This window comes from Larus michahellis, chromosome 8, assembly GCF_964199755.1.
Source record: "Larus michahellis chromosome 8, bLarMic1.1, whole genome shotgun sequence".
Lineage (NCBI taxonomy): Eukaryota > Metazoa > Chordata > Aves > Charadriiformes > Laridae > Larus > Larus michahellis.
In genome coordinates, this window is record NC_133903.1 from 13,687,261 (window position 1) to 13,711,913 (window position 24,653).

The 24,653-nt window shown below is 39.4% G+C and overlaps 1 protein-coding gene across 1 annotated transcript in view; it reads left to right on the forward strand.

Moving 5' to 3' along the window:
- USP7 (ubiquitin specific peptidase 7) overlaps nucleotides 1-24,653 on the forward strand; it is a 72,958-nt gene that overhangs the window by 13,547 nt on the left and 34,758 nt on the right. The window contains exons 2-3 of the mRNA XM_074599326.1: nucleotides 18,498-18,602; nucleotides 24,333-24,531. Coding sequence (XP_074455427.1) covers nucleotides 18,498-18,602; nucleotides 24,333-24,531 — 304 coding nt within the window. The remainder of the gene's footprint in view (nucleotides 1-18,497; nucleotides 18,603-24,332; nucleotides 24,532-24,653) is intronic.

A 24,653-nucleotide genomic window follows, 5' to 3' on the forward strand; every position in this document is an offset into this window, starting at 1 on the left:
AGAAGAATTGCAGCCTTGTCTAGCTGCTGTTTGGGCCTGAGCAGAGGAGAGGCTGGAGGGGTGTCTGCTCCTTCTCCCCTGCCACCACCGAGAAGATGGTATGTTAACTGCCTGCCAGGCAAGGAGTGGCAGCAGCAATCAAATGGGTAACAAAGAATTTGTGGTGGTATATATTAACTTCAGAAGTTCAGCTTATATTCAAAAGATAGCTGTATACTTGACTATATTGAGGTAGGCGTGAATTTTCTGGGACCTGGAGTGCTTTCCTCACCCTACCGTATTTCTCTCGCATGTAAATTCACTCACTGAGATCTGTAACTATGTCATGTTTGAATGTATGCAGCTACCTTCTGGATCTGCAGAGAAAACTGGACTGTCCCTGTGATATTCATCAGCAGAAAAACTATTTTAAGGTGATATTTTAATGATAGTTCAATACCTGGACATAGCTGAATAATTTGGTTTATAGCCTACCCAGATAGTTTAAGCACTTGCAGTGTTGTAAGATTTAGGAGAAAATACCAATTGCTGTAGCTACGCCACTTGTAGAAGTGAGAAATACCTTCTCCTTTCCACAGAGCTCTACCAGTTCTTTCAGATACGTTTTCCAAACAATGACAATCAAATATAAGGACTAGAGTTAAGTTGTTGGAGCTGTATTGAAATGCATGTTACCATTGTAGAAAGTTTAAAAAGCACCAGTGCAGATAGCAGTCCACACCACTGGCAATAACAGCTCTGTGGGCATCGTCTACGTGCCATGGTTTCCACTGATACTCTCTATTTCTAAACAAAACTCAAAAATGCAATCTAGTCTTGAAAATCCTTAATGACCTAGAACTCATGCTTTTTGTCTACTGTTTTTCTTTTCTGTTTCCACCTTAAGATAAAGCATGAGCAGGTATTCCGATTGCTGAGTTTTGAGAGAAAGTGTACTGTTGGCACATGGGTTGTTGCTAGATAGATCTCGGTCTGAGATCTGGCCAAACCAAGTACACCGGTATATGAATTAATGTGTAGGGGTCATTTCTTTGATCCCAGATCAAGTATCATGTAAATTGACTACTACAATATTAGTAATAGTTAAGTAATACTAAATACTGTAAATAATACCAATACTGTTGTTTCTGACTTTTTTCCTCACACGTGTAACAGAAAGTGAGAAAGCTGTATCTTGTTTGATGTGGTCTTTTGCCTGTTTGCATACTTAAAACTTTGCCGGTTAAAATTGATAGCAGTAATCACGTGGAAACTGCATATCCAGCAGGGTTTTTTTATGCTCAAAATGCTGTTCCTCTAAAAAATAATTCATATTTGTATATTAAAAAAAATTAAATGGGAAAATAAGGTATATAACTATCCCTAGAACAGTAGGTGTAACACGGGATTAACGCAGCACAGGCAATGCTGTCATGTAATGGGAGTTTGTCACATAATGCAGGTTCTTCACTTTAGCTGCAGGGGGATGCTGTAATTCTGCCAGAGTGCTTCAGACACCGGTGTCCTGAGTTTTAGTTTGTGTGTGTGCGCAAATGGGTGAGGGAGTGCATTTAGTGGTGGATCTGGAATAACCTTTCCTTTTCCCCAGTAGCTGAGCTCAGCATTCAAGTGGATGTTCCCTGTGCAGCTCAGCAGGGTGAGTTCAGAATCGCTGTGCCTCAGAAGGAAGGTTGCAGGGGCCTGAAGTGTGCTCGGACTTCAAGAATACTGGATTGCATGATGTGATATATAAGGTGCATATAAGATATATATATAAAAAAAGGGTTCCTCTTTGTTCTGGGGTCATTTATTCTGTGTCAGCGCTTTGAACCAAGTATTTTAATTTGCAAAGAAGAGAGGGTGGCATTTGCAATGGTTTGTATAATGAAGGAATGCTTTTTTTGTGTGGGATTTAGCAACCCAGCAGTAGTGGGTGTGCTATTTCTCCTGGGCGTGCGGTCCGGCCCTTGCGATGGACTTCCTCTCTCCTCCATGTGGCTGTGCACAGGTTAAGTGCCAGCGTCTTGTCCTGACAAGGGGGGAGCCTGCAGCTTGATTGAAGTTGTCTAATAAAATCCCAGAGATCCCTAGCATCCCACAGATTATTGTCTGGATGTTTAGTGAAGTCTCTTGTTTACTGAGGCTGTCCAAGCCAAAGTGAGACAGACATCGACTCGCCCTGTCCGTTGTCTGTGGCTCTGACTTTTCGGTCTTGTGGGGTTTCTTTGATCTTAAAAAGTGTGCTGAAATGCATCAATGGTAAAGAATCCACAGGGACATTAAAATACCTGAATTTGGCCATACGGGTTACAGCAAATCAGAACATGTGTATGTTTATTTCTTTATTTTAACATTTTTATGGTCAAAGGAGGGAAAAAAGTATATCTGCTAGGTAAAAATCCAGACAATGTACTGTGTCTGATGGGGTTTGTGAACAAGCTTAAACAGGTAAAGACTCTCCTGTTACATGTGCACAGATAAATTTCCTTTGGTGTAGCTTAGCTGTTAAAGGTATGCCAGTGTTGTGTTACCACCCTGATAAACACAACACTTAGCTACTTACTTGTAGGCACCTGGGTTTTATAGGTGAAACAGCTGAATGTTGTATCAAAGGGTTGGTTTGGTTCTTTTGCTGCTCTGAGTGCTGTGTCCCAGAGTGTGGCTTCTCCTCCATGATAACCTCCAGCGAAATAACCGATCTCTTTTCAGTCCCACTCTATTTTGTCTTTGGTTTTGTTGCCTTTTACATCTCTTCTTATTCTTTATTGCAAAGGCATGGCATGGCATGGCTCTTCCTCTTTTTCTGAAAGAAAGTTTTCCCGTTTGGAAAGGGTATTCCTGCATGGGTAACAGTTGCAGTTAAATTATTACCATCTCTAGTGATTCTTAAATCCTGGTCTTTATTCTGACTTTGACCAGTAATATCTGGAGCTTGTTTCAGGTTTGGGTCAGACCTGACAGTAATAACACTTAAATTGGAGCACTCTGCTTCAGTTCTGTCAGTTTGAGGTATTAAAAAAACAGTGACTTTTAGATGAGAAATCTTCAAATAATGCACACTAGTTTCAGATACTTCTTTTGTGTGTACTTTTATTTCTTAAGCAAGATCTCTTAAATTTTGTCCTCTCTGCTTCTGAAAGGAGAAACATACTTATGGATTCTTAATTGAAATTTTTTTTTTTTGATCAAAAAGGTCTGGAGCTGAGGAAGTGCCGGGAATTATATATTAGGCAGTTTGTGGTGTACCTCTGTGTTTGGATTTATTTCTCTCTCCTCCACTGTGATCCACTGCTGTGCACTGTCCCATGCTCACCCCCTTCCAGGGAAAACTGTTAGCAGTTTTAAAGTCATGGAAAAGTAGTCCAGGAAGAAGAGAGGAAATGAGATGAGGATCCAGTAGTGGGGAGGACTGACAAAAAAAATCTGCTTTTGTGTGCTCCAGGGATATACTCAAAACACTGAGGGCATTTGTGGGATGAAAGTTATAGCAGGAAATGTAAAGGGAGAGGAAAAGAAGTGTGACTAGTAAGAGTTTCTGTCCCTGCTGTCTGAGTTTGTAGTGGATGATGATGACACAGGCCACAAATGCTGTGTTATTAGAGAGAAAAATAAAGGAGGGGGGGGAGCTTAAGGGACTTACAGTTTTCCTGCGACAAAGGAAGAATCATTCGTTGTCAATAGAATAAGGAATTTGAGATACAGGTTAATTTGGTGGTGATGTTTATACCAGCTTCTAGCCAGAGGCAAAGCAAGAAGGCAGTAATTAATTTTGGAAGTCCTCGAAATTTGCTTCAGATGAGTGGCACTAGCAATGGAGCAAAAATAGAAGTAGTTGGGAAGATTTGACAGAAATAATTGAGTATTGAGATTGGGAGTGTGTTTGTGGGATTAGGGTGTTTTGCAGAGCATAAGAAAGATGTAATTCACTGGGTGATACACAGTAGTCAGCTGTTCTAAAACATTTTCAAGTATATTTTGTTGCCTTTATTCTCTAAGAATAGTTGACCAGAAACCTATTGTAATAGTGTCTGAGGATTTGGCTCAGGAAACAAAAAATTAAATGTACTATGTAATAAATAAGAAAGTAAATACACAACAAACATGTGAGCAGTGAAGTACGACTTCCTCTTCAGAATGTATTTTTGCTCACAAATGTGCTAGTTATATCTGCTGCCGCTTGTGAGGTAACTGGCTTTCCAAAGAAAAAGGAGAAGAATTTTGACCAACTTGTTTTGTTTCCCCTTTCAGGGAAAAACTGATTTGGGTGGTTATTTGGGGCCATGGCACATCAGAGCTTTAATGAGAGCGCTGAAATATGCAAGAGCCCCAGCATATGAAATAAACTCCATCCAAAGCATCATCCCTCCACCCTTCATCCACTTGGTTGCACTGCAAGATGAAATCTAAATGACTTAGGTGCAAGGTCTCATTTCTTGAATGTGTCTCTCAAATTTCTGTTTCTAAAATAGCTGTTTGCACGATTTGCATAAACCACGTAGTTTTTGAAGTTTGCACCTGCAAATGCTACCGTATGATGTACATGCTTCAAGGAGTGCTCTCAGTGATAAAGAATAGTTTAAAAAATGATTGCTGCTTTACAGGTGTTCCAGTGTTTATCAATAGATTTTTTTTTTTTTTTTTTAATTCTTGTTTGTATTCCAAGTAGCTTGATTTTGGAGATCTGAATTTATCTGTTCTCAGCTAATGCGGGTGTGGAGTACACAGTAGTTTCTTTGCTTCATTAATTTCAATGCATTTGTATTAGGATTTGAAAAAGAAAGCTAGCCTCAAAATGTGTGTATGGTTGTGCCTTTTTTTGTATGTATATTGTTTTGTCTAGAATACACAGTATAACTTCATTTCTGATTGTGTTTGCTTAACTAATACGTGGACTTGGCTACTTGGTCCCATGGCAGCCTTGTTGGCACCAGAACAACCAGTTGGCTTTTTAATGCTAACTAGTTAAACAGAAAAAGCTTTTTTTTTTTTGACACTTCTTAGAAGTTTTCTTTTCTTTTAATTAAAAAAAAAAAAGTGACTTAAAATTGCTGACAAAAAAAGAAGTGGTAAAATTGTCAGTGGAGTGCTTAACCGAGGATTATAAAATTCCCATTCTGCATTCTTTTAAGAATTCCTTGCTAAATAAGCTAACACCTGAGGTTCTGTATGTTTTCTATATAAAAGTTTTTCAGCTGTTATTTGTTTATTTGTTTGAAGAAAGTTGTTCTTCATGTAGACAGTATTAAATAATTAACATAGTTTAGTGCTAATTTTGGTGTCTCCTAACATTTGGATATTTTCAGTTCAGTAACTTACATCTTCAAAGCAGTGAAGAGAAGCTGATCTTCAGAACATTTTACAACAATAATCAGCTCTTTCTCAGAGCCTAAATAATTATTTCACTGCGTTAGCACTTGGGGTTAGAAAGGTTGCTGTCAGAATGGAAAGGGAAAATGAGGTTAAATCTTATTTAGAAGTGAATGCTGAAGAAAGCCTAAACTGCTTTGGGACCTAGTGGTTCTGTTGTAAAGACTGAGGAGGACTCTTGGTTCAGTCCTCAGTTAAGGCTTCATAAATTATTTCAATGATTGCCAGTGTTTGTGCTACAAAGTAGAAGGCAGAGTAGTGACCTGGGAGCTGATTTGGTAAATAACTGCTGGTCAGAAATTTAATGACTGTGGTTTCTTTAGAGTGTCCAGACTCCAAAATCTAGTGGAGACCCTGGTCAAAATGGGGATGCTTCTGGTGTATGGAAGAGGATTTCTGTGCCAAATTGGAGTGGAATGGGGTAAACCACCCCACAGCCACTCCACCAGCCCTCAGCTTCTTGCCAGTTCAGAGCCAGGAACGTTGTCACCAAGTTCCCGGCCCCAGCCAGGCGCTCCTCCCGCCGACAGTCATTCTCTGCTTGTCCTCCTTGGCTCAGTGAAGTTTTTGTAGAACACACAACAATGCTAACAGATGAGGCTGGAAAATTGAGCTTATTAAGTAACAACCTCAAAAACTCCTGGGAACCATGTCTTTCAGGAATTTGGGAAACTGGTGGAGAATAGAAAACTCTTGAAATCTTGTGTCTTGGAGAACAAAAAAAGCAGTTTCTTGTCCAGCTCATTGTAAAGCATCCCATTTGAAAAAGAAATGTTTTTTGTTGTGCTCATTCCACAGTTGTTAATTTTAGATGAGAGCATAATTACTTCTTGTTAATTACAGTGAAAACAAATGGTAACATTAACCCAAAGTGTAGATGTTTTGGGTTTTCTTTGGTAGTAGGAGTCCCTTAAAATCATAGTTTACCATTATACTTGAAATGTATGTGTTAAGGAACTTAAACATAGTAAAAACTGAATTTCAGTGGAAAATAATGCTTTTGCCAGCAGTGCTGCTTATATTGCTGGGAGGAAACAGTAAATGTTCCTCTGTTACCAGGACTTGCATGTGTATCAGTTCACATAAAGGACTTAACAAAAAACAAAAACCAACCACCAAACCTTGAATGGTTTAATTGTTGTTGTCGTTTTCCCCACGGTTAATCTAGACTTGTAAGAGCGACCCTGACATGAGGTTAGGGTTTATCGGCACCGGGCAGACCCAGGCTAATTGGTTCAGCTCCGTGCTTTACTGCTGCGGCTGCTAATCTGCCATGCAGTTGGGTGCAGTTCCTCCTGCGGCACGCTCAAAGGAGCAGGAAACTCTCAGAAGCCCCGACACTGGGCTGGGAGGCGAAGCCGTCATCACCTGTGCGTGTAGGGCTGGGTGGGAGCCCAGGGCTGATGCCGCTCCTGCCCTGCACCCTGTGGATGCTTCTGGCTGCTGGGATTGTTTATCTTGAAGCGGAAGAGAAGCATGACTTGGGTGTGCACTTATTTTGAATGCAAAGTGCTAAACACTTCTGTGATAATAATTTTTTTTTTTTCTTCAGAGAAGTTTATAGACGGTGCAAAACTGTGTTCTGAGTCATAAATCCTGGAATTTTTTTTTTATCCCGTTCATTTTACCCAATTTTTATACAGTGTGAACTTAGGCTGGTAGCAGGTTTTTCCACTATGAATGTTCAGAAGCTTCTTGCAGAAACCCTGCACGTCTAAATAAGATTAGCCACCCTGGGCTGAACAAAAATTGTGTTTAACGTGGTATGTTGGGAGCTGTCGGTAGCAGATGCTTCTGTTAAATGTTAGGGCAGGCGAGGTACGAGGAGTTCCCTTCCCCTCTGTGCTCACCCCAAGGGTGTCTGAGCCTGGCCAGGCAGCCTCCCTGCCTTGTCACTGCTCCTGATGGAATCTTCTTCCATTCATTGCTTTGCCTTTGGATGTGAATGGGCAATAATATATGCTTTGTATAAGATCACTGTGCTTCTGCATCTTGAACACTGAGTGCAGCCAGGTTAACTGCCTTGCTTTCTTCCTCCATCTTAAAAAGGTATAGGAGAAGTATAGAAGTTACAACGAGGAAAACCAAGATCATAAAAGGTATCAAATGGCCACTGTAGTAGTAAAGACTAAGTAGAGTAGGAAGTGTCTCTCTGGCCCTAGTGTCATGGATAACTGAGGAAGGATGTGCTAAAAGTTTGGAAAGCACAAGTGCCAGGAGAAGGTGAAACAGAAGCAATGCAAGACCCAGAGAACAGATTGAAAACAAACAAAAAAAGAGTTATTTTGTATAAGGTAGTTAAACTGTGCCGTGCTGGGATGTTGTAAATACTATTAAGGTCTACTGGTACTGATTTGCAAAGCGGGGGCAAATGCTCATAGGGCATTTTGAAGTGCAGAGACACCATCCACAGATGCCGGGGCCCTGGGAGGGTGCTCTACAGCAGTGTCCCTCCCTGTTCCTGTTCCTTCAGCCTGCCATGGCTTCCTTTGGTGCCCGGTGTGAGCGAGCGTACGGTGCTTTGTGGACATCCTGTTTTGCGCTAGTGCCGCTGCCTTTGAGCCAGAGGGAGCAGGGAAGGTGTCTTGGGCTCCACACATCTTCTGACAAGGTGTTCCATAGCTTTCACAAATTTCACATGTGGCATGAAAAAGCATTTTGTTTGTTTCCTTTAAACTTGCATTCTGGTGATTTCATGTGAAGCCCCCCTTGTATTTTAAGTAGTAGAAAATAATTGTTCTCTGGTGGGTTTTGTTTGTTTGGTTGGTTTTTGTGTTTTGTTTTGTTTTTTCCCCTCCATTCTATTCAGGATATTTGTCTGGCACATCCCATACCCCCCCTCCCTTTAGTCACCCTTTCTCTGAAATGAATACATCTAGCCTGTTTGCTCTGTCCTTGTTCTTAACCTGTTAATGTGTTATATGAAGAAGTCAAACCAGAACACACGGCAGCCTTTATTTACAGTTCTCCCTTACAAACAGTGTCTTTCTGCTTCCATATTACAATTTAGGTTGTTGTAGTATTCAGCACATTGTGCTAATTAGAGCCCATAGTAGTAGTTCTTTATAGAAGCACTGCTTCAAGAACAACATGGTCGGATCCTGTGCTTTGGAAGCCCCAAGATCTTCCAGTCGTGCATCCCAGCTGAGCAGCGTGTGCATCGTGTGTCATGGCATAGATCACCACCGTGTACACAAGGACATTTTTGCATTTTTCCAGGTTTGCCATAGGACTACCAGATCAAGTTTATAGGTGATTTGGCTTGTGATTTCATGCTGCTTTGCTATAATAGCCACCTTTAGTAGTTGTATAATTAGCCTAAAAGGAGAAATTTCTTGTGAGCAAATTTGATTTAGACTTCTTTACTATTCAGCAAAGAAGCCTGGATCTAAACTTCTTTGTCTTGTCAAACGAGAAGGAAATACCATTCACTCTGCTTGACTTCTTTTTCAGAATTGTGTAACGTTTTTTAAAGTTACTCTCCTGAATCTGATTTGTTTGCCTTTCCCTCTTTTACAAAGCCTGGTCTCAGAACTACCTGTGACTACTGGCAGATTCCTCTGAACCTACTTTACGTATCTGTCCATTTCTCTGCACAGCAGAAAGCATTAAGGAAGAAGAGGTAAAACAAGATCAGCAGTAGCAAATCCAATGATAAAGGAAGACCTTTAAAAGCATTACTGAAAATAACAGGAAGAAACGCTGAAGGTGTTAGATCCTAGGTGTGAGGTCTCCGACGGGCACATTGCACAGTTTCTCTAGCTCAGTCGTCAGTCCTGTTTAAAGGTAAATTAAGGTATGAGGCTAAAAGCTAATTTATTTTCCTCCTAATGTCTGTAAAATTAATTGCAGTGCAAAATCCATATTATTATCTATTCTTCTTCTTTGCTAGGAAATTATTTTTGCATGTAAACTCAAACATGGACAGATCAACAGTGTTTCAACAGTTTATCATGTCAGTATTAGGAAAAAAAGATTTAATATATTCATGCTACCTTCCCATGCTACTGCTAGTGTGAGCAAAGCTCAGCGTGCCTCAAGACTGAGTTCAGGAGTGAGCAGTGCAATTAGCATTTGCTGTAAGTATGAACCCATTCCCAGACAGAATTTCAGATTCTGAAATAATGGTGAGTAATGTTTTGACTTTGTAACACAGGAACTACACAGAATCAGTCTACCTTCAGAGCTAGTTTGGGCAAGTGGTGTATGTCACCTGTTTTTCAGAAAGAGTAAGGCAATGTTTTATATTACTGTTAGAGGTGCAAAACCTTTTTGCCTGCTTAAATATATAGCAAGCAGTCAGTCATAGTTATTTACTTTGATATACCCCAAAACGTTCTGAAACAGCAGACTGTACTCATCCAAAATGATACAGAAGTGAGTTCTGAAAATGCATGTAGCTAGCTGACTACTGAAAATCATGCTGGCCCAGGTGGTGAAGGTGTATGCTTTTCTATACTTTCACAAGAAAAGAGAGAGATGCTAATGGGAGCATAATCACCAATCCCATAATGTGCTCGTATTATTATCCAAGTAAACTCACTTTAATTGCTGTTTAATTGTCTCTTAAAACACCAAGGATGTGATCACTGCGCTCCAGCATGCTGAGTAGTGTCATGTGTAAACATAAATGCTCTGTGATGTTTGGACTGCTCTAGTTCCAGTAGAGAATGTATCCCTTACTTCCCTGTGTCAGAAGTTCATTTTTCTTTGAGTAGTTTTTCAGCCTTTCTAGTGATGATTGCCAAAGAGCTTTGCCTTTGCTGTTGAAAGAGATAAGTCCATTACTCAATAAAGCAGTAAAACATAGAGAGGGGTGTGATACTGGGAAAACACGTTGTTTAGGGCGTGTTTAGTAGGTTGGGACCGAGTGCCTTGTCTTCAGCAAAGATGTAATCATACTACCATCGCTGGAATGTGCAGAGACAAGACGTGACGAGTTAGGGTAGTTGCTTCTATAGCCGTGCTCCGCTAGATACAGCAAAGAGAAGGTAGTGCAAGTCCAGTAGCTCTTGCCATAATAGGTCATGACACTTCTAATGTTTCAGCCTTTCCTTATCGTGAAAGAAAATAATTTGTCTTGTCAACTGTTCTAGTTACTGGGTTTTGAGTATTACATGGGAGGCAGAAGCAGTCTTCCTTTTGTCCTGATCTGATAGTTTTCTAGAAGTGTAACCTAAGCTAACAAAGCTCATTGGACTAAGAAAAGGAACTATAAAAGATTTTTCAGCAGACGTTCACTTGCCCTGATGACTGCCAAGGGTTGTGGCACTGTAGAATGAGTAAAGCCGGGTTGCTGAGACAGGCAGGTTGGCGTCTTGCTGATTTATAACATCACTGTACTGAAGAAAAACTCGTGCTGGTGCTGCTGTCTACCCCAACACCTGGAGCTTAAACAGCTTATGAAAAACTTCTTACAATGAGAAGGCTGTCTGTAAAACTCCTTTAGCAAGAGTATAAGGTTGTAAATACGTTGGGTAATCATAGGTGTGTTGTTAGTGTCCAAACTGAACTCTGGTGCATGCAGCCTTTCATTTAACACTGAATTATTCATAAAGCAATGAGTTAAACTGCTGAAAGCAGACAGGAATTTAGTCACTGTTTGGTTTAGTAAATTTTTTGAGGTGACTTCTTAAATGGCAGCTTTTGGTCCACTGAGTAATTGCATTGATGGTATCCTAAATGCTTTATACATATCTATAAGAAGTTAATCACATTTTTAAGGCTTAAAATTTTGTTTTGTAAAGTGCCATCAGGCTGCTTCTCTCTTCAAAGATAAGCAGATAAATGAGTTGTTGCAGCAAATTGCCTGGTTTATAGAGCAGGTTCTGTGTAGGCTATTTGTTCTCCACTGTTTTCCTATCCACAAAGTTACATTGTACCTCTCTTTTTATTTTCACAGAAGGATAACTTTCTCAGTAGGATGAACTTTCAGATACTATTTACCTTACAGACCGGTATACTTCATGCATGTTGTTCAGAGTTCAGGAGATTCTTAGGGTAATAACCTCTTCGTTTTATCTAAGAGTAGAATAGTCAAGTAACCTATTAATATAATCTTTTTTTAAAAAAATTCATTAGGTACGTTGGTGCAATTTAAAAATCAGTCTTGCCATCCTATGTTTTGTCAAAATGTTTGTTCTCTTTGGACAGGCAGACAGTAATGATAGGAATGCACGACAACAGCAACGTAATGATTGATCAGTGTAATAAGCGGTGGCTGCAGCGTTACTGTCTGTCTACTCACTGCTAAATATTCCGTAGGCATGGCAGAGGTGACGAGTCTGCTTCCAGGAAGTTCTCCCAAGGCAGTAATGTTTGCTTTTTCATTTACTGTCTCATGCAGCATCATCTCCTTCTGTGGGGGATTTGCAATTCACAGTCAATAATGCAATAGTAATTTGTTTCACATGACAATTAGAGGGCAAGAGACTTCCATATAATACTGTTTCTATTTATTTGGTTTTTTTGAGATCTAATGTTGGCTACTTGCTAGTTAGTAAATAAATGTCCTTTCTACTTTTCTTTCTTTCTAAATTTGCTAAGGCAAATTTTGAAAGCACTGAAAACCTTTAAACCTTGTCTCCCTTGCTCAAGTCATCTCACTTCCCATGCTTATAACACTTTTCTCCCTTGATCTGTAGGTTTGCCTCTTGATACTTCTCTAGAAACCTTTTCCTCTTAAGTCGCTGTCCTTCATAGCCTTCGTGTTTAGAGGTTTGCATCACTAGATACAGCTTTTGATACCGGATCAAGTAATGAAAAAGTAATGAACCCTGAAGGAAGAAAAATAATAAATGAAACAAAAGCAAATTATCCACCATTTTGCTAATGTGAGAATTAACTTCTAGCTGTAAAGGCAAAGTACGTGACTTTTAGAAGTCATGGAAACATCTGTAGTAGTGGTTATCTGTGCCTTGACATCAGTCTTTAAGATCTTGGGGATTTATGTACTTCTCTCCTCCCATTCTGCTGGCCAAATTGATACCCATCTCTGTTACTGTTCCAACCTTTAAAAATGTTTTAGGTGGATTGCTTTATTTTTGGATTCCTTTTGAAAGGCAGCCACGCCACATAAACTGGTTCATACCTCTCCAGATTTTCATTACAGCAACCTAGGACTGTCTTGAAAAAATGAAACTGTGTAGAACACTTCTTGTTTAATTCCTTTTCTCCGGAGTCCCTTTGTGCAGTAAGTGGTGTTTGTATTCTAACTGCAGGGAGGGATTAGAGACCAAATAGTTTCTCTTACTTTTGAAAGGCTGAGTTCCTCCAGAGTGAGTGAGTGAGGGGAAATTTTTGCCTTGAACACTTCTAGTTTAAAGATTGACTATTCTAAGTTAATTTCATTCAGATCATAGAGCTGGGAACTTTTTTGGCTAATTTTGGTATGTGTGGTTGCTTTGGGGTTTTTTTGGTGTTTTTGTTTTGTTTGTTTGTTTGTTTGTTTTTAAACCCTGCCTCCTGAGAGCAATGCCTATTAATCTGGCTTTCGTAGCAATGTTTTCCAGACTTTTGGAGAAGCAAGTCACTGGAGCCCACAGGTTTTCTTGTGAGCTGTTGGTATAGTCACATAAAAACCAGTTCCAGTTGTTCATTAGGCTTCTCGCAGGCCACTTACAGGCATAGTGTGGGGAGTCTCTGCTACAGAATTGTGAAGCAATGCGTTCGCATCTTTTTTTCCAGTTAAAGGCAGGTATTTTATCTTCATCTTCGTCACATTATTCTAAGTTTTCTGTTTGCTTTCAAGAAGTGATATTCTTGCTTTAAGGTTTTCTGAATGAGTCTCATCAGTGTCTTCTTCGCACCACTGCAGTTCGGTAACTGCTTCAGAAAGCGCTGCATTTACTGCTTGCTTTAGGAATTTTTCAATTATGTATTTTGATATGCTGCCTAATAGTTATGATAGCAAAGGTCATTTTGGTGGTAAAAGAGGTGATATTTAATACAGCACTTGAAATCACTGAATGTTTTTTTCATTATAGTTTCTAGCAATGGTGTGTGTTTGTTTTGGGCTGTTTTTTTTTTTTTTTTTTTTTTTTTTTTTTTTACTTGTGTGGTATTATCCATGTGAGGGTGACGCTTGGAATTTCAGTTTACACTGAGAAGAAGTAAACTTTTAGAGGCTTATTTGACATATTTAAAATACTAACGTACTCTTAAAAAGAGGTTATAGTAGGTTCCATGATTGGAGAGGAGTTTATTTATATTAAAAACAACAAAAAAAAGTTATAAAAGTCCCTTTCAAACCTTTTATGAAGGCTTTGATTCTGGAATGTCCATGTAGCCCAGCAGCAGAGGAGAAAGTTGTGTGCTCTCAGCTTCCCCCCTTCAAAGGCAGAACCCTGGGTATGAAGTTTGGCTTGTCAAAGTTTTTAAGCCGCTGCCAGCAGAGAATGACTTGTCTGACTTCTCTTCAGCTGCTGATGCACCCTTAGTGTGGCTCCCTCCTGGTTTCTGGGGTAGCAGTGGTGATTCTGCATGGAGGTCTCTGCAAGCCGTCTGTACTGACATGTGAAAGTCCTCAGTACTGGTGATTTCCATCGTGAGGCAGTTGTATGTGATAATTGTACGCAAGTTTTTTCATATCGCTATTACTCCTCCATTGTGGTCTCTTTAACCTCAAAAGGAAACAGAAATGTTTCATAACCTGCTAGGGAGACTGCTTCAGTTTCTCCTCTGTGGCTGCCAGATCCAAAAGCTAATGACAAACACTGTAGATAATCTTTCAAAATGTGATATGAGTCATGACTGAAACCTATGAAGTTAGTAGCCTGCTGTCATCATTGTTAAAATAGTCGCAGTATTCTGCCGTAATTTACTTGCTGTGATAGTGGAGTCATTCTGTAGCTTTTGTCCACATGTGACTGCCAGCACGTGTTCTGCATCTTGGAGAGAGATTAAATTCTGCAGTATTTCCGTCTTATAATGGGACTTAACAGGCCAAACACCATATGATCTTGACAAAATCTTTTCTGCATATATAGCAAATATAGCAAACTTTGAGATTCCTTGCCTGTAGATTTGCATTACTGTGAACAGTAGAACAATAGAGCAGTGTATCTTTCAGTGACATTGAGTTCATCTTATTACACCAGCTGAATCCATCTGAACAGCTTTTTTTTTTTTAGTACAGTCTTTTTAAATCATTGGTGCTATTTTTGTTCTGATTACTTAACAGTGAGAGTATTTGAGTATGGTAATGTTGAGGTCATGGTCCATAACAAGGAGAATTTTTTTTTTTTTTAAAAATATTTTCTGTAAGGTCTGGCATCGCATGGCAAGATTGTAGTTTCAGAGAATTTTAATTTTTTTTTTCCTTAGCATCACTTGCAATAACCATTTTGCTTTCAGGCTTTCATATCAACACTTCAGTGACAGACTTAGTTAATGAGTGATGAGACGTGTGCACCTGCAGAGTCATTTATATATGATCCAGTAATTTGTCTGCGTAAGGTGACTGATGCCTCTTACTAACTTCCCAAACTATATTGTCTTGCTCCAGTTTCTTTCCAGTTGCATATGTCAATTTTTAGACTTGATTTCATCTCAGCATTCATGATATTTTAGTAAATAAGTGAGAGCTCTTGTTTTACTTAAACTCACTACTAATACCTGAAATACCTCTTGGAAGGTGTCTTAATCTCCAAACTGCAGAGACCCCCCTTTAAACGCTTCAAGCAGTATCATTTGTTTGTAATGTAGTGGCATGGGTAGATAGAAACCTTAAATGTTAAATATTTCAGAAGACATTGTCATCGCTATTCTTCATGTTGCCTTGCATTCCTTTTTGTAATGAAAGAGTATCTACAAAGTTGTATGTGTTACATTTTTGGGGAGGTAGAAAACAACTTAAATGCTCTTCACAAAACACTCTGACGGTGTCTAAAATTCCAGTATTGAAAGCTATATTTATTTAATATTTTGCAGTACTGTATTTAAAGACTTAAAAACATTCCTTATTCATAAGGTCACTTCATACTTTGTTGTAATGCTTTCTTAATTTAAGTGGTTTATGTCAACTTTTAGTTGATGAATAGACTGCATCTTTAATTTATTCCAGGGCTACGATTAAAACTGGGTATTCTGGTATAGGAACTGTCAGATGACATGGCTGGGGTGATGTTGACACACTGGTTTCAGCTGCATTAAAGACAGCAGTGCATTAAGTGGTACATTTGGTAGGAAGGTTTTCCTGGCCAGTGTGGACAGGTATTTTTTTTTTTTTTTTAATCCTGTATTGTTTAATTTGAATAACTCTTTGGCACCGTTCTGCTTGAGGCAAAGGAAAACATGTTTCTTAATTCAATCTTGGTGTGATTTGACAATTCTTTCCTATGAGCTCTTAAGGACAACAGAGGAAAACGTAAATTACTGGTTTTCAATGCTATAGTTGAACATAAATGTTGCCATACTGCTTGCTAGTAAATCTGTTGAACAACTGTGTTTTGTTTGTGCAAAGTATTTACTGTAATAGTTGAATTTTATTAGAAGTTAAATTTTTCCTTTATTCACAGAAGCCAAAAGTATTCATTAGTGTTATCGAGGTCTGTATCTGAAAGCTGTGTTACAAAATATGTGTCAATATATGTCAGGAAAAGCAGCAGTGGCACACATCAGGATTCACTATATCTTATCACTAAATAGCATCTCTCAGAAGCTGCCTCTGTTTGTCTTTTGAGCCGATTGCTTTTGCTATGATCTCTTCTGCATTTTCTTCCTGCTCTCTGCTAAGCATTCATATTTTTGAGGAATGTAGAGCAGTATCTCATAGAAAGCTCTTTATTTTTGTAGTTAAGGACAGTTCTTTCCCCATAAAATATGGTATCAACAATCCTCTGTTAAAACAATATTTTGGATGAGCTTTTAGTGAAGAATTGACTATTCCTCAGGTGTTTGCTTCAGTTTGTTTCTAGATACTAAGTTGCCTTGATGATAACTTTAAAAAGATAATAAAAAAATCCTAGCATTCATTTAGTGTAAGCAATTGTTGCATTGCTTTAGGCATGCTGTGTGCTTCCAGAGAGGAGAGAAGTGACCCAGAGGATGACTTGTTAAACTCTTGCCATGCTGTTGTTAAAAGATTAAAAAGAAAAAAAAAAGGAAAAAAGAAAAAAATGAAATAATAAAAAAACCCCAACAAGCTGTGGAAATAAATTTGGGGATCTTCCCTTCTTACTCTTCGTTTTATCCCTTTTCCTGTTCTTTAGTTGCAGCAGTTTAAACTTGTGGCCCCCCACCCTCCCATTTTGTTGTAGTTAAGTTTGTTGATTTTAACTTGCTGTTCTGCCTGCAGTGTTGCCAGTGCTGAGAGCTGCCAGCGGGGGCCTCTGGCTGTATCGCCCAGGAGCCATCCTGCTGCAAACCTTTCTCTAACGAAATCAAAACTTTAAGTCATACTAGATTCTGCTTTTGTACTAATCATGAGAAAAGAGAAAGGTGCACAGTTCATTGTGGGTGCTGCACACTGTATGTTTCAGCATACGTATTTCACGCATGCCTCTGTGAGATTCGCTGCATCCTAGCAAGCTTCCAAAAGCTGTGTTGGAGTGTTAAGTTTATGATCTTTTGTAGCTCTGTAATCCAGAAGTCAGTCTCTAACCTGATCTGTGATGGGGTCCATCAGATCCGTGTGTCCATGTCCAGTGGTTATTAGCTCTGTGTATTTCCTAGAAGAGTAAATATAGAATAGGAATGCCACTTGTGAAAGTATCATTTCTTGTGTTCTGTGAACTGGAATGAGGCCACAAAAGCGTGTTTCACACACGTTGGCATGGCTGTGAGGAGAGGGAGGACTGTGAAACCACTGGTGACTGACGCTACTTCACCCTCTGCGTGGTTAGGGGACCTGTGGCCTTAGTCCCCTGGCTTTTGATAGACTCCAGTGATTGCCATGGCTTGTCCCACTTTTTGTTGCATGTGTTTTGTCCAGGAGAAATTCAGCTGCATTCAGATAGGAGGGGAGTGTCTAGGCTCGTTGCTCCCGCCGTGCCCAGCCGGTGTTGCCCACAGCCAGGCCCCCCGCGCCCCCACGCCTGCGGGGGGGGGAACCCGGACACGGGTGGGGGGGGGCGCGGCTCAGCCCCGGCGCGGCCGGCTCTGTCCAGGGTGCTGACGGGCGGGCCCGGCGCTCCCCGTGCTCCTCACATCCATAGCTGCCCCTGTGCTTTGAGGTATGAAATTGTTCTTAATCGCTGACTTTGGGGGGCTTGTCATGTAGCAAATATACAAGTTAATGTCAGGACCTGGTATATGAAAGAGAAACTTACCAGAGACTTTAAGGAGCATCTTTTAAGTAGTGCCTGTCCTTGAGCTGGTTGCAAGGGGTTATAAGTGTTACAGTTTGATGATAAACCCCAGTTTATTCCAGTATGTATTGGATTGCCTGTAATCATGCTGAAACGATCCATCAGCTTTTGGTGTGCAAGCAATGGAAGGAGGTGTTGTTCAGTTGTTGGATAAATCAGGAAGATGTTTGTTCAATCAAAGCAATGCATCTTTAAAGTAGTGGGGTTTTAATTCATGGAGTTTTATCATATCTCTTGTTTTAGCGGTGTTTACATTACTGTACCAAAACATTATGGCTAGAAACTGGAAAATGTTACCTCTAAAATGTTTCTGAAATGGGAAAGGATTTCCTTTCCAGTTTTTCCCATGTAAGATTAAAAAGCTTACTGTTATATTTGATTAAATGTTTAGGTTGTGGGTTTTTTTTTTAAAAAAAAACCAAACAGTAGCACCAAAGAAGTCTTAAAGTAAATTGTTAATTTAGAAAGTCTGCTATTAGAAACTTTTATGTGTATAAAAATGTGGAAGGCCAGAAAAAGCCATTTAAAAGTTCATTTTTATTTAATGAGACTTGGTTATGCATGCTGACTGTAAGGTCATTTGGAAACTCAAGAATGAATTTATGTTCTTCGTATTTGTATTCTGCATTAATGTGGACTTCTTGCTTAATCCATAGGTATTCATCTATTTGAGGAATTTTACAGTGAGACACATACCAGTGCAATTGTTGTGCTATAACTTTAGTATATCCTGTTTTGCAGGAAGCAAGTGTGCCATTTGTGTCTTGAAATATTTGTCTCTCATAAGCACTACTCAGGACAGAAATGTTAATATAGATGATTAATTTTTTTTTTCTGTGTTAGCTGGAGATACAGATGATCCTCCAAGAATTACTCAAAATCCTGTCATTAATGGGAATGTAGCAATGGCTGATGGGCATAACAACACTGAGGAAGACATGGAAGATGGTAAGTACATATTTGATAAAATCATGTGGTTTGTTGGCTTCTTTATGATTTTTGAAGCACAATGCTCCATGTCTTAACTGTGTCCTTTAACTGCAGCTCATTAAAAAAATGAGATCCTCTGTAGTTGTGACTGCTGGTTTTCTGTATAGGCATCTTTTCAAATCAGATATACAGTAGGATTAGTCATCTGAGGGCTTGGAATTTTTCTCTCTTACTCTTTCTAGGTACTCATTTAAAAATTGCTGAAAGTGATGCTGTCCAGTGTTATATTTTGTGATACGTCCCTTTAAACGTACTGCAGCTGTTGCTTTGCTGAATAATAATTTTGTCAGTTATGCAATTCCTTCAGGATGTTTAGAATCCTTATCTGTCCTGCTCTTGTCAGGTGGCAGCTGTGATCAGTTTTTATCTTTGTATGATAAGTCAGTGGTAAGTGTTCTGTTGAGGAACATTTTTCCCCCAACTCTGATGCCCTTTTACTTGCAAATGTAAAGGAGGAAGTATGTATTGATGCCCTGTTAATAAAAGGGGACAGTGATTGTGTTTTTTGAATGTTTTTGTTGGTCTATTAAATAAAAATAAGAGTGTACATTTTTTTCTGTTACAGAAGATCAAATAATTTTTAAGTAGATGTGTCTGGGCTTATTTAAAGAAAGATAATGAGCTTGTAATTCACTTAAGTCTGTTGTTATATTTAGTGAAGAAAATGTACAATGATATTTATTTTCTTAGGAGAGGATGGGGGACGGGGAGGGACTGCCCCTATTTTAAAGAACTAAATAAAATTGAATTGGGAGAAGGGAGACAAAATATGTGGGATTTGTTCCCCTCTGTTTATTTCATTCTGTCCTGTGAGAGTACATTCAGGACCAGGCTTAAACTTTAGATTTGTGCAAAATGATGAGTGATTTTTATTTGAGAAAAGTCAGAGTTTGAGGTTAAAAGTGAAGAAAGTGCTTACTTCCATGTATTCAAGAAATATACAATAGTTGAAATACTGATAGAAAATAGTAATGTTCCATGAAGAGAATATGGTTATATATACGGTTTAAATTCAGGACAAAAGCATCTCATGGTTGATTTGCCTCTGTATCATTGGCAAAGGTAAAGTTTACCATGATCAGATTCTCACAATAAAGTAAAAATGACATCTGCTTAGCCTGTGAATTTTTTTTGTCTGATCTCATTCAGGGGCCTTGGATTTCTTCCTCGGAGTAAGTAGCTAAGACTGAAATAGTGAATTCTGTTTTTATCAAAATCGGATTACCTGTTACAAAAGATAATATATGTCTTTGTCAGGCCATGGTATTTGGAGGTTGGCAAGAGATCATGTGAGTTGACACTGACTGGCAAGGACAGCTGTGTTGAGCTTCTGTTATCAGTAATGATTTTTATAGGTAGAAAGCCTGATGCTGTTTGCTATCGGTAAAGCGAGTAGATAACACATTTAGTGTCAATTAGTACAAAAATTTGTCTGGAAGTCGCTCTGTATATACTTGCACAAATGAAACAAAACGGACTTCAGCCGCAGAAGCAGCTCATGAAACCCAGGCCATACCAAGGATAGAAAGTAATCAGATATACACCTTGTCATTCAGAATAACATTGACTTTTTAACCAAAAGCTGCTGTAAAACAGATTCTATCGTTTACCAAATATTCGACTCCTCTCAGAGAACTGGATATGAAGATGTCACAGTGGGGAGAAGTAGTATGTGACGGTATTTGGCAAAAGGCTTGTGAAAGCTTCTGTGTTTATGGTAATATGTCTTTGTGGATGTTCAGTCTTGTCAGGAGCTTTGGTCCACTGTGCTGTGGGACATCTTTCAGGGTGAAATTCTGATTATTAAGCAATATTCTAATAGTTCCTCATTATCATCTTTGAATAAGGAGTGTCTGGACACATCTCGGTGCTATGATAGCTCTGCATTGACACAGATAGAAAATAGTGTTATTGCAAAATGTTATAATTGCAGAAACATTCCTGAAGACTTGCATCATCTAAGTGGATGATGCCTCTCTTCCAAGCCTTGTAAATCAGATTAGGTGCTTGCTGTTGTATTATTTACACATCAGGGCAATTGCCCTCTTGCTATTTGTTCTGTTGCTATCCTGGTTTGCAGCATGATATGTGTGTATAATGGACAGCTTGGAGATGCACAAGATAGGAAAAAATGGAGGGAGACATTGGCCTCTTTGGTAAACATGCTCTGGTTTTCATTGCAGTTATTCATAGCAAGTGGGACCAATCTGAGCTGATAAAGAATGCATGAAGAGAATTTAGATACCTCTTTAGTGAAAATCTTAATGAGTTTAATGGTTCCTGCGAAAGAGGTGAAGAGCAGGATAAAAGGTTGATGCCTCCAGATGGTTCATAGAAACCAGCTTTCTGGTGAATTTCTGAGCTCAAGAAACTTCTGAGGTGATTTTGTTCTTCCTGCTTAGCACAAAAAGAAATGACTGATAAGACTGGAAAAAAGGGCAGCTCTCATCCCCTTTGCTAGGCAACTAACCACAGGCATTGTGAAGAACACGTAATGGGGGCAGCAGTGGACCACCAGGACTCAGATAAGGCTGTGTTCTCCGAAGCGGTTTGACTAGAACCTGGTGTTGCTATGTGTGATGTCTTAGCAATTAAAAAGAACCAGCTGAAGGAATGTGCTGTGCTTTATGCAGGGAATGACTCAATGAAACAGGCTTTGTGAGCTGGAATAGCAGCTTCTGCGAATAAAATAAAAAATAATCAAAACAGGGTTCTGATCAAATTTTGTTTGCAAGGGCATCACTATTCGAAACAGCACATAGAATAAGTTCCCTTAGAAGTTAAAGTTCAAACAGAAGGTCCCTAGCTAAACATAAACTCACAGCTTTGCAATTACCTACTGAAGTCTCATTTCTGTGAAGAATTGCAAGGCTAGGAGGCTTTCAGAAGCATCAGTCTTAGCCATATGCTAGTATTGCATGCTGTATTTGGATCATTATTAAAATATTCATAGAATATTCAGCCAGTTTCTCTATTAATAATTCAGGTTCAGAATATTTTCATAACCTCAGTGTACTTTAAAGGTAGCAGCATTTACTAAGAGAATAAAGAAATCTGCTTTTCTCAAAGGTATAAACACTTAAATATGTACTTCAGTCTTAAAATGGATCATGTTCTGTATTTGGATCTCTGGTTTGAAGGATCTTTGTTGTATCAAGGTGCTAAATGTGACATTCATCTCATCAGTGAAAAAATCTTTTCCCTGTAGCAAATATAATCCGTTGCATGTAAATTCAGCAAGCATTGTCAGCTGGTCTTTTCTTTTTACCTTGTGTTCAGGATCAGGCATTATATTTGTAGTTCAGGGATTTATAGTCTTACTTGCCAGTCACTACATGGTTATTGTGCTGCCAATTGCAGTCTTTTATTGGAAACTGGCCGATATGTCTGTGATGGTGAAAAAAAGGTGTTATTTATTTATGTGCTCAGAATACTCATCACGCTTACTATTTAAACTTCATTTTTTAATATAATTCATGTTTTAAATCAATTACACTTGCTAAAAATATAGTCTTTCTGGAAGGGAAGAAAGGTTGTTATTTTGGGGGGTTGTGCTTTGTATTTTTAAAGAAACTTCTATTTTAGGGTTGACCTTTGTTAGGAAGCTGCATTTTTGTGGAGTAGTTACTAGTGATTGCACAAATATTTTGGTGAGAAGAGCACCCTTGCCTGGTGAGCTCTCATGCACAGGCTTTCCTGAAAAGAAATCAAGAAATACAGGCAAACTTTCTCTGAAGCATCTGCAGATGTTGTGTGGGCTGCATTTTTCAGCTGACGCTGTGGCAGTGCTGCTGCATCCTCGTCCTGAAGGGCTCTGGAAGCTGCATCAAAGCAGGCAGGAAGCAAACTTGGTCGGCTTATTTCTTTGGAAGCTTAGACCAAGCCCAGAAGTACTCATCTTGATCGTGAACAGGGAGGCGTTCTCGAGCTGGTTTGAGATACACGAGATGCCAGGCTGATTTCTACATTGTTAACTGTGTTAGGGATGTTTTTGATGCTGCCTGTAATCGAGTGTGAGAGCATACGGCTCCTCTGCTGTAGCCTCTCTGGCTCTTGCTCATAGAAGACTAGCTCTCTACTCTGTCAGCGGGCAGTGAGCAGGTAAAATGGGCAGGGAACAGTTGTTAAGTAGGTGGTAGACTGATGGTTAGCTACACTTAGATGCAGGGGAAAAAGAGGAGAAAATAATCCTTTTAACTCTTCTGTCACTGAGGGAGCTGGTAGCACAGGGTAAGGTGAAGGTCACTGCAGGTGTGGAGGAGGGGGAAGCTGGTTCTGCTGTAGTACTGTTACTTTCAAGAGATCATTGGGAATGCTTAGGACTGTCAGGCCATACAAGATAAACCGTGTTGCCAAGATCAAGTTCAGAATTAGGACAGCTGCTTGAAAAGAAAATCATTTTGCAAGGGAGAAGAATGAAATCTGGCAGTCGTGGACAAAGCTTGTTAATTTTCTGTATTCTGTAAGTGTATAATCTTTACATTGTTGCATATTGTAATCAAGAGTATTGGTTTTTAAGTAAGGTGGCAACCAGGGCTCACCTGTTTTTTAAAAACAAATCATTCAGCACTGTCTCCTGTGCCATGCAAAGCTTTCTGAGTGAATGATGGCTTTGCGTGTCCAGAAATAATACATTTGTTGTATACTGTGCACCTTGTCGCATAATTTCATGATTGAATTTCTGGCTTGCTGTGGTTGTACCTCAGTGCTTTTGGTTTTGGGTGCAGCTGTGACAGATGTGCTTCAGTTCTGCATCGCCCGTGGGCTGCTCCGACCTCCTTACTCCCGGCAGCAAAGCTTTCCCTGTTACACAGGTGTTATGTTGGAACTACAGGAAAGGAGGGAATGTCTTGTGCATACTCTTCATCCCTGGCCTGTAAAATTGTTGGGATAAGTTGTGTGCAGTATGAGGCATGTCACAATAAAGAAAGCCCAGCCCTTGTGCCTTCCCAAAGCTGTCGCAGCCTCCAGCACCCTCTGATAGCCATGTACAACAGAAGCAGAACAGATTGTGGTATATGAAGAACTGGGGATGTGGGAAGAAGGCAAAATTAGTTTATTGTGTGTGTGTCAAAATAAGCTATTGAAAAAAACCAGTCTTACTTAACTTTTAGACGACTAAAAATCTTTAAAATTGTCACGTACCACAAAGAATACAGGACCCTGCTCTTGAGCTATTCTTCAGCAAACTGGTATGATATTTAAAAAAATACCCAACATCAACCATGAGGTTCATCTGTTTTGAAGAGATGCAGAAAACAACTAAATGGTTGTTTGGATCAATAGGGCAGTTGAACAGATTGTGGAAGTCCTTTGCGCATCGTGGTTCATGCAAGCAGCTAACTTAAACTGGGCTCTGAAGATGCTACACAACAAGAAGAGTTAGAGTGGGCTGTGATTTGTGTTGTAAAGCATTTGACGACTCTGTCTTGCTGTACCCGCTGCTTTAGAAGAAACTTGAGTCGTAGCAAATTCTAGTGCTAAAGGATTATTAAAGAAAATAGTGGACAAAAGGAATGTGTCTTTCAGTGCTTAGTTTTTCTGAATGGTGTTTTTGAAAATTAAAAATTTTTTTGGTTGTTTCCAATATCCCACTACATAAAACATGATCACATTGCATGTTTTTTGAAAACAACATTTTGGAGTGAAGAATATCAGGTTTTTCAAATAATTTTGTGTGTGTTACAGATACAAGCTGGCGATCAGAAGCAACATTTCAGTTTACAGTCGAACGCTTCAACAGATTGAGCGAGTCAGTTCTCAGTCCTCCATGCTTTGTACGTAATTTGCCATGGAAGATCATGGTTATGCCACGACTCTACCCAGACAGACCACACCAAAAAAGTGTAGGATTCTTTCTTCAATGCAACGCTGAATCTGATTCCACGTAAGACCCTTTCAATTATTGTACAAGTCCTCATTTGAGACTAGTTAATCTGCATTGCAAGAAATAAACACATCTAAAAAAACCTGGTTTACCTAGTGAACTTACAGTTCACTCTAAATAAG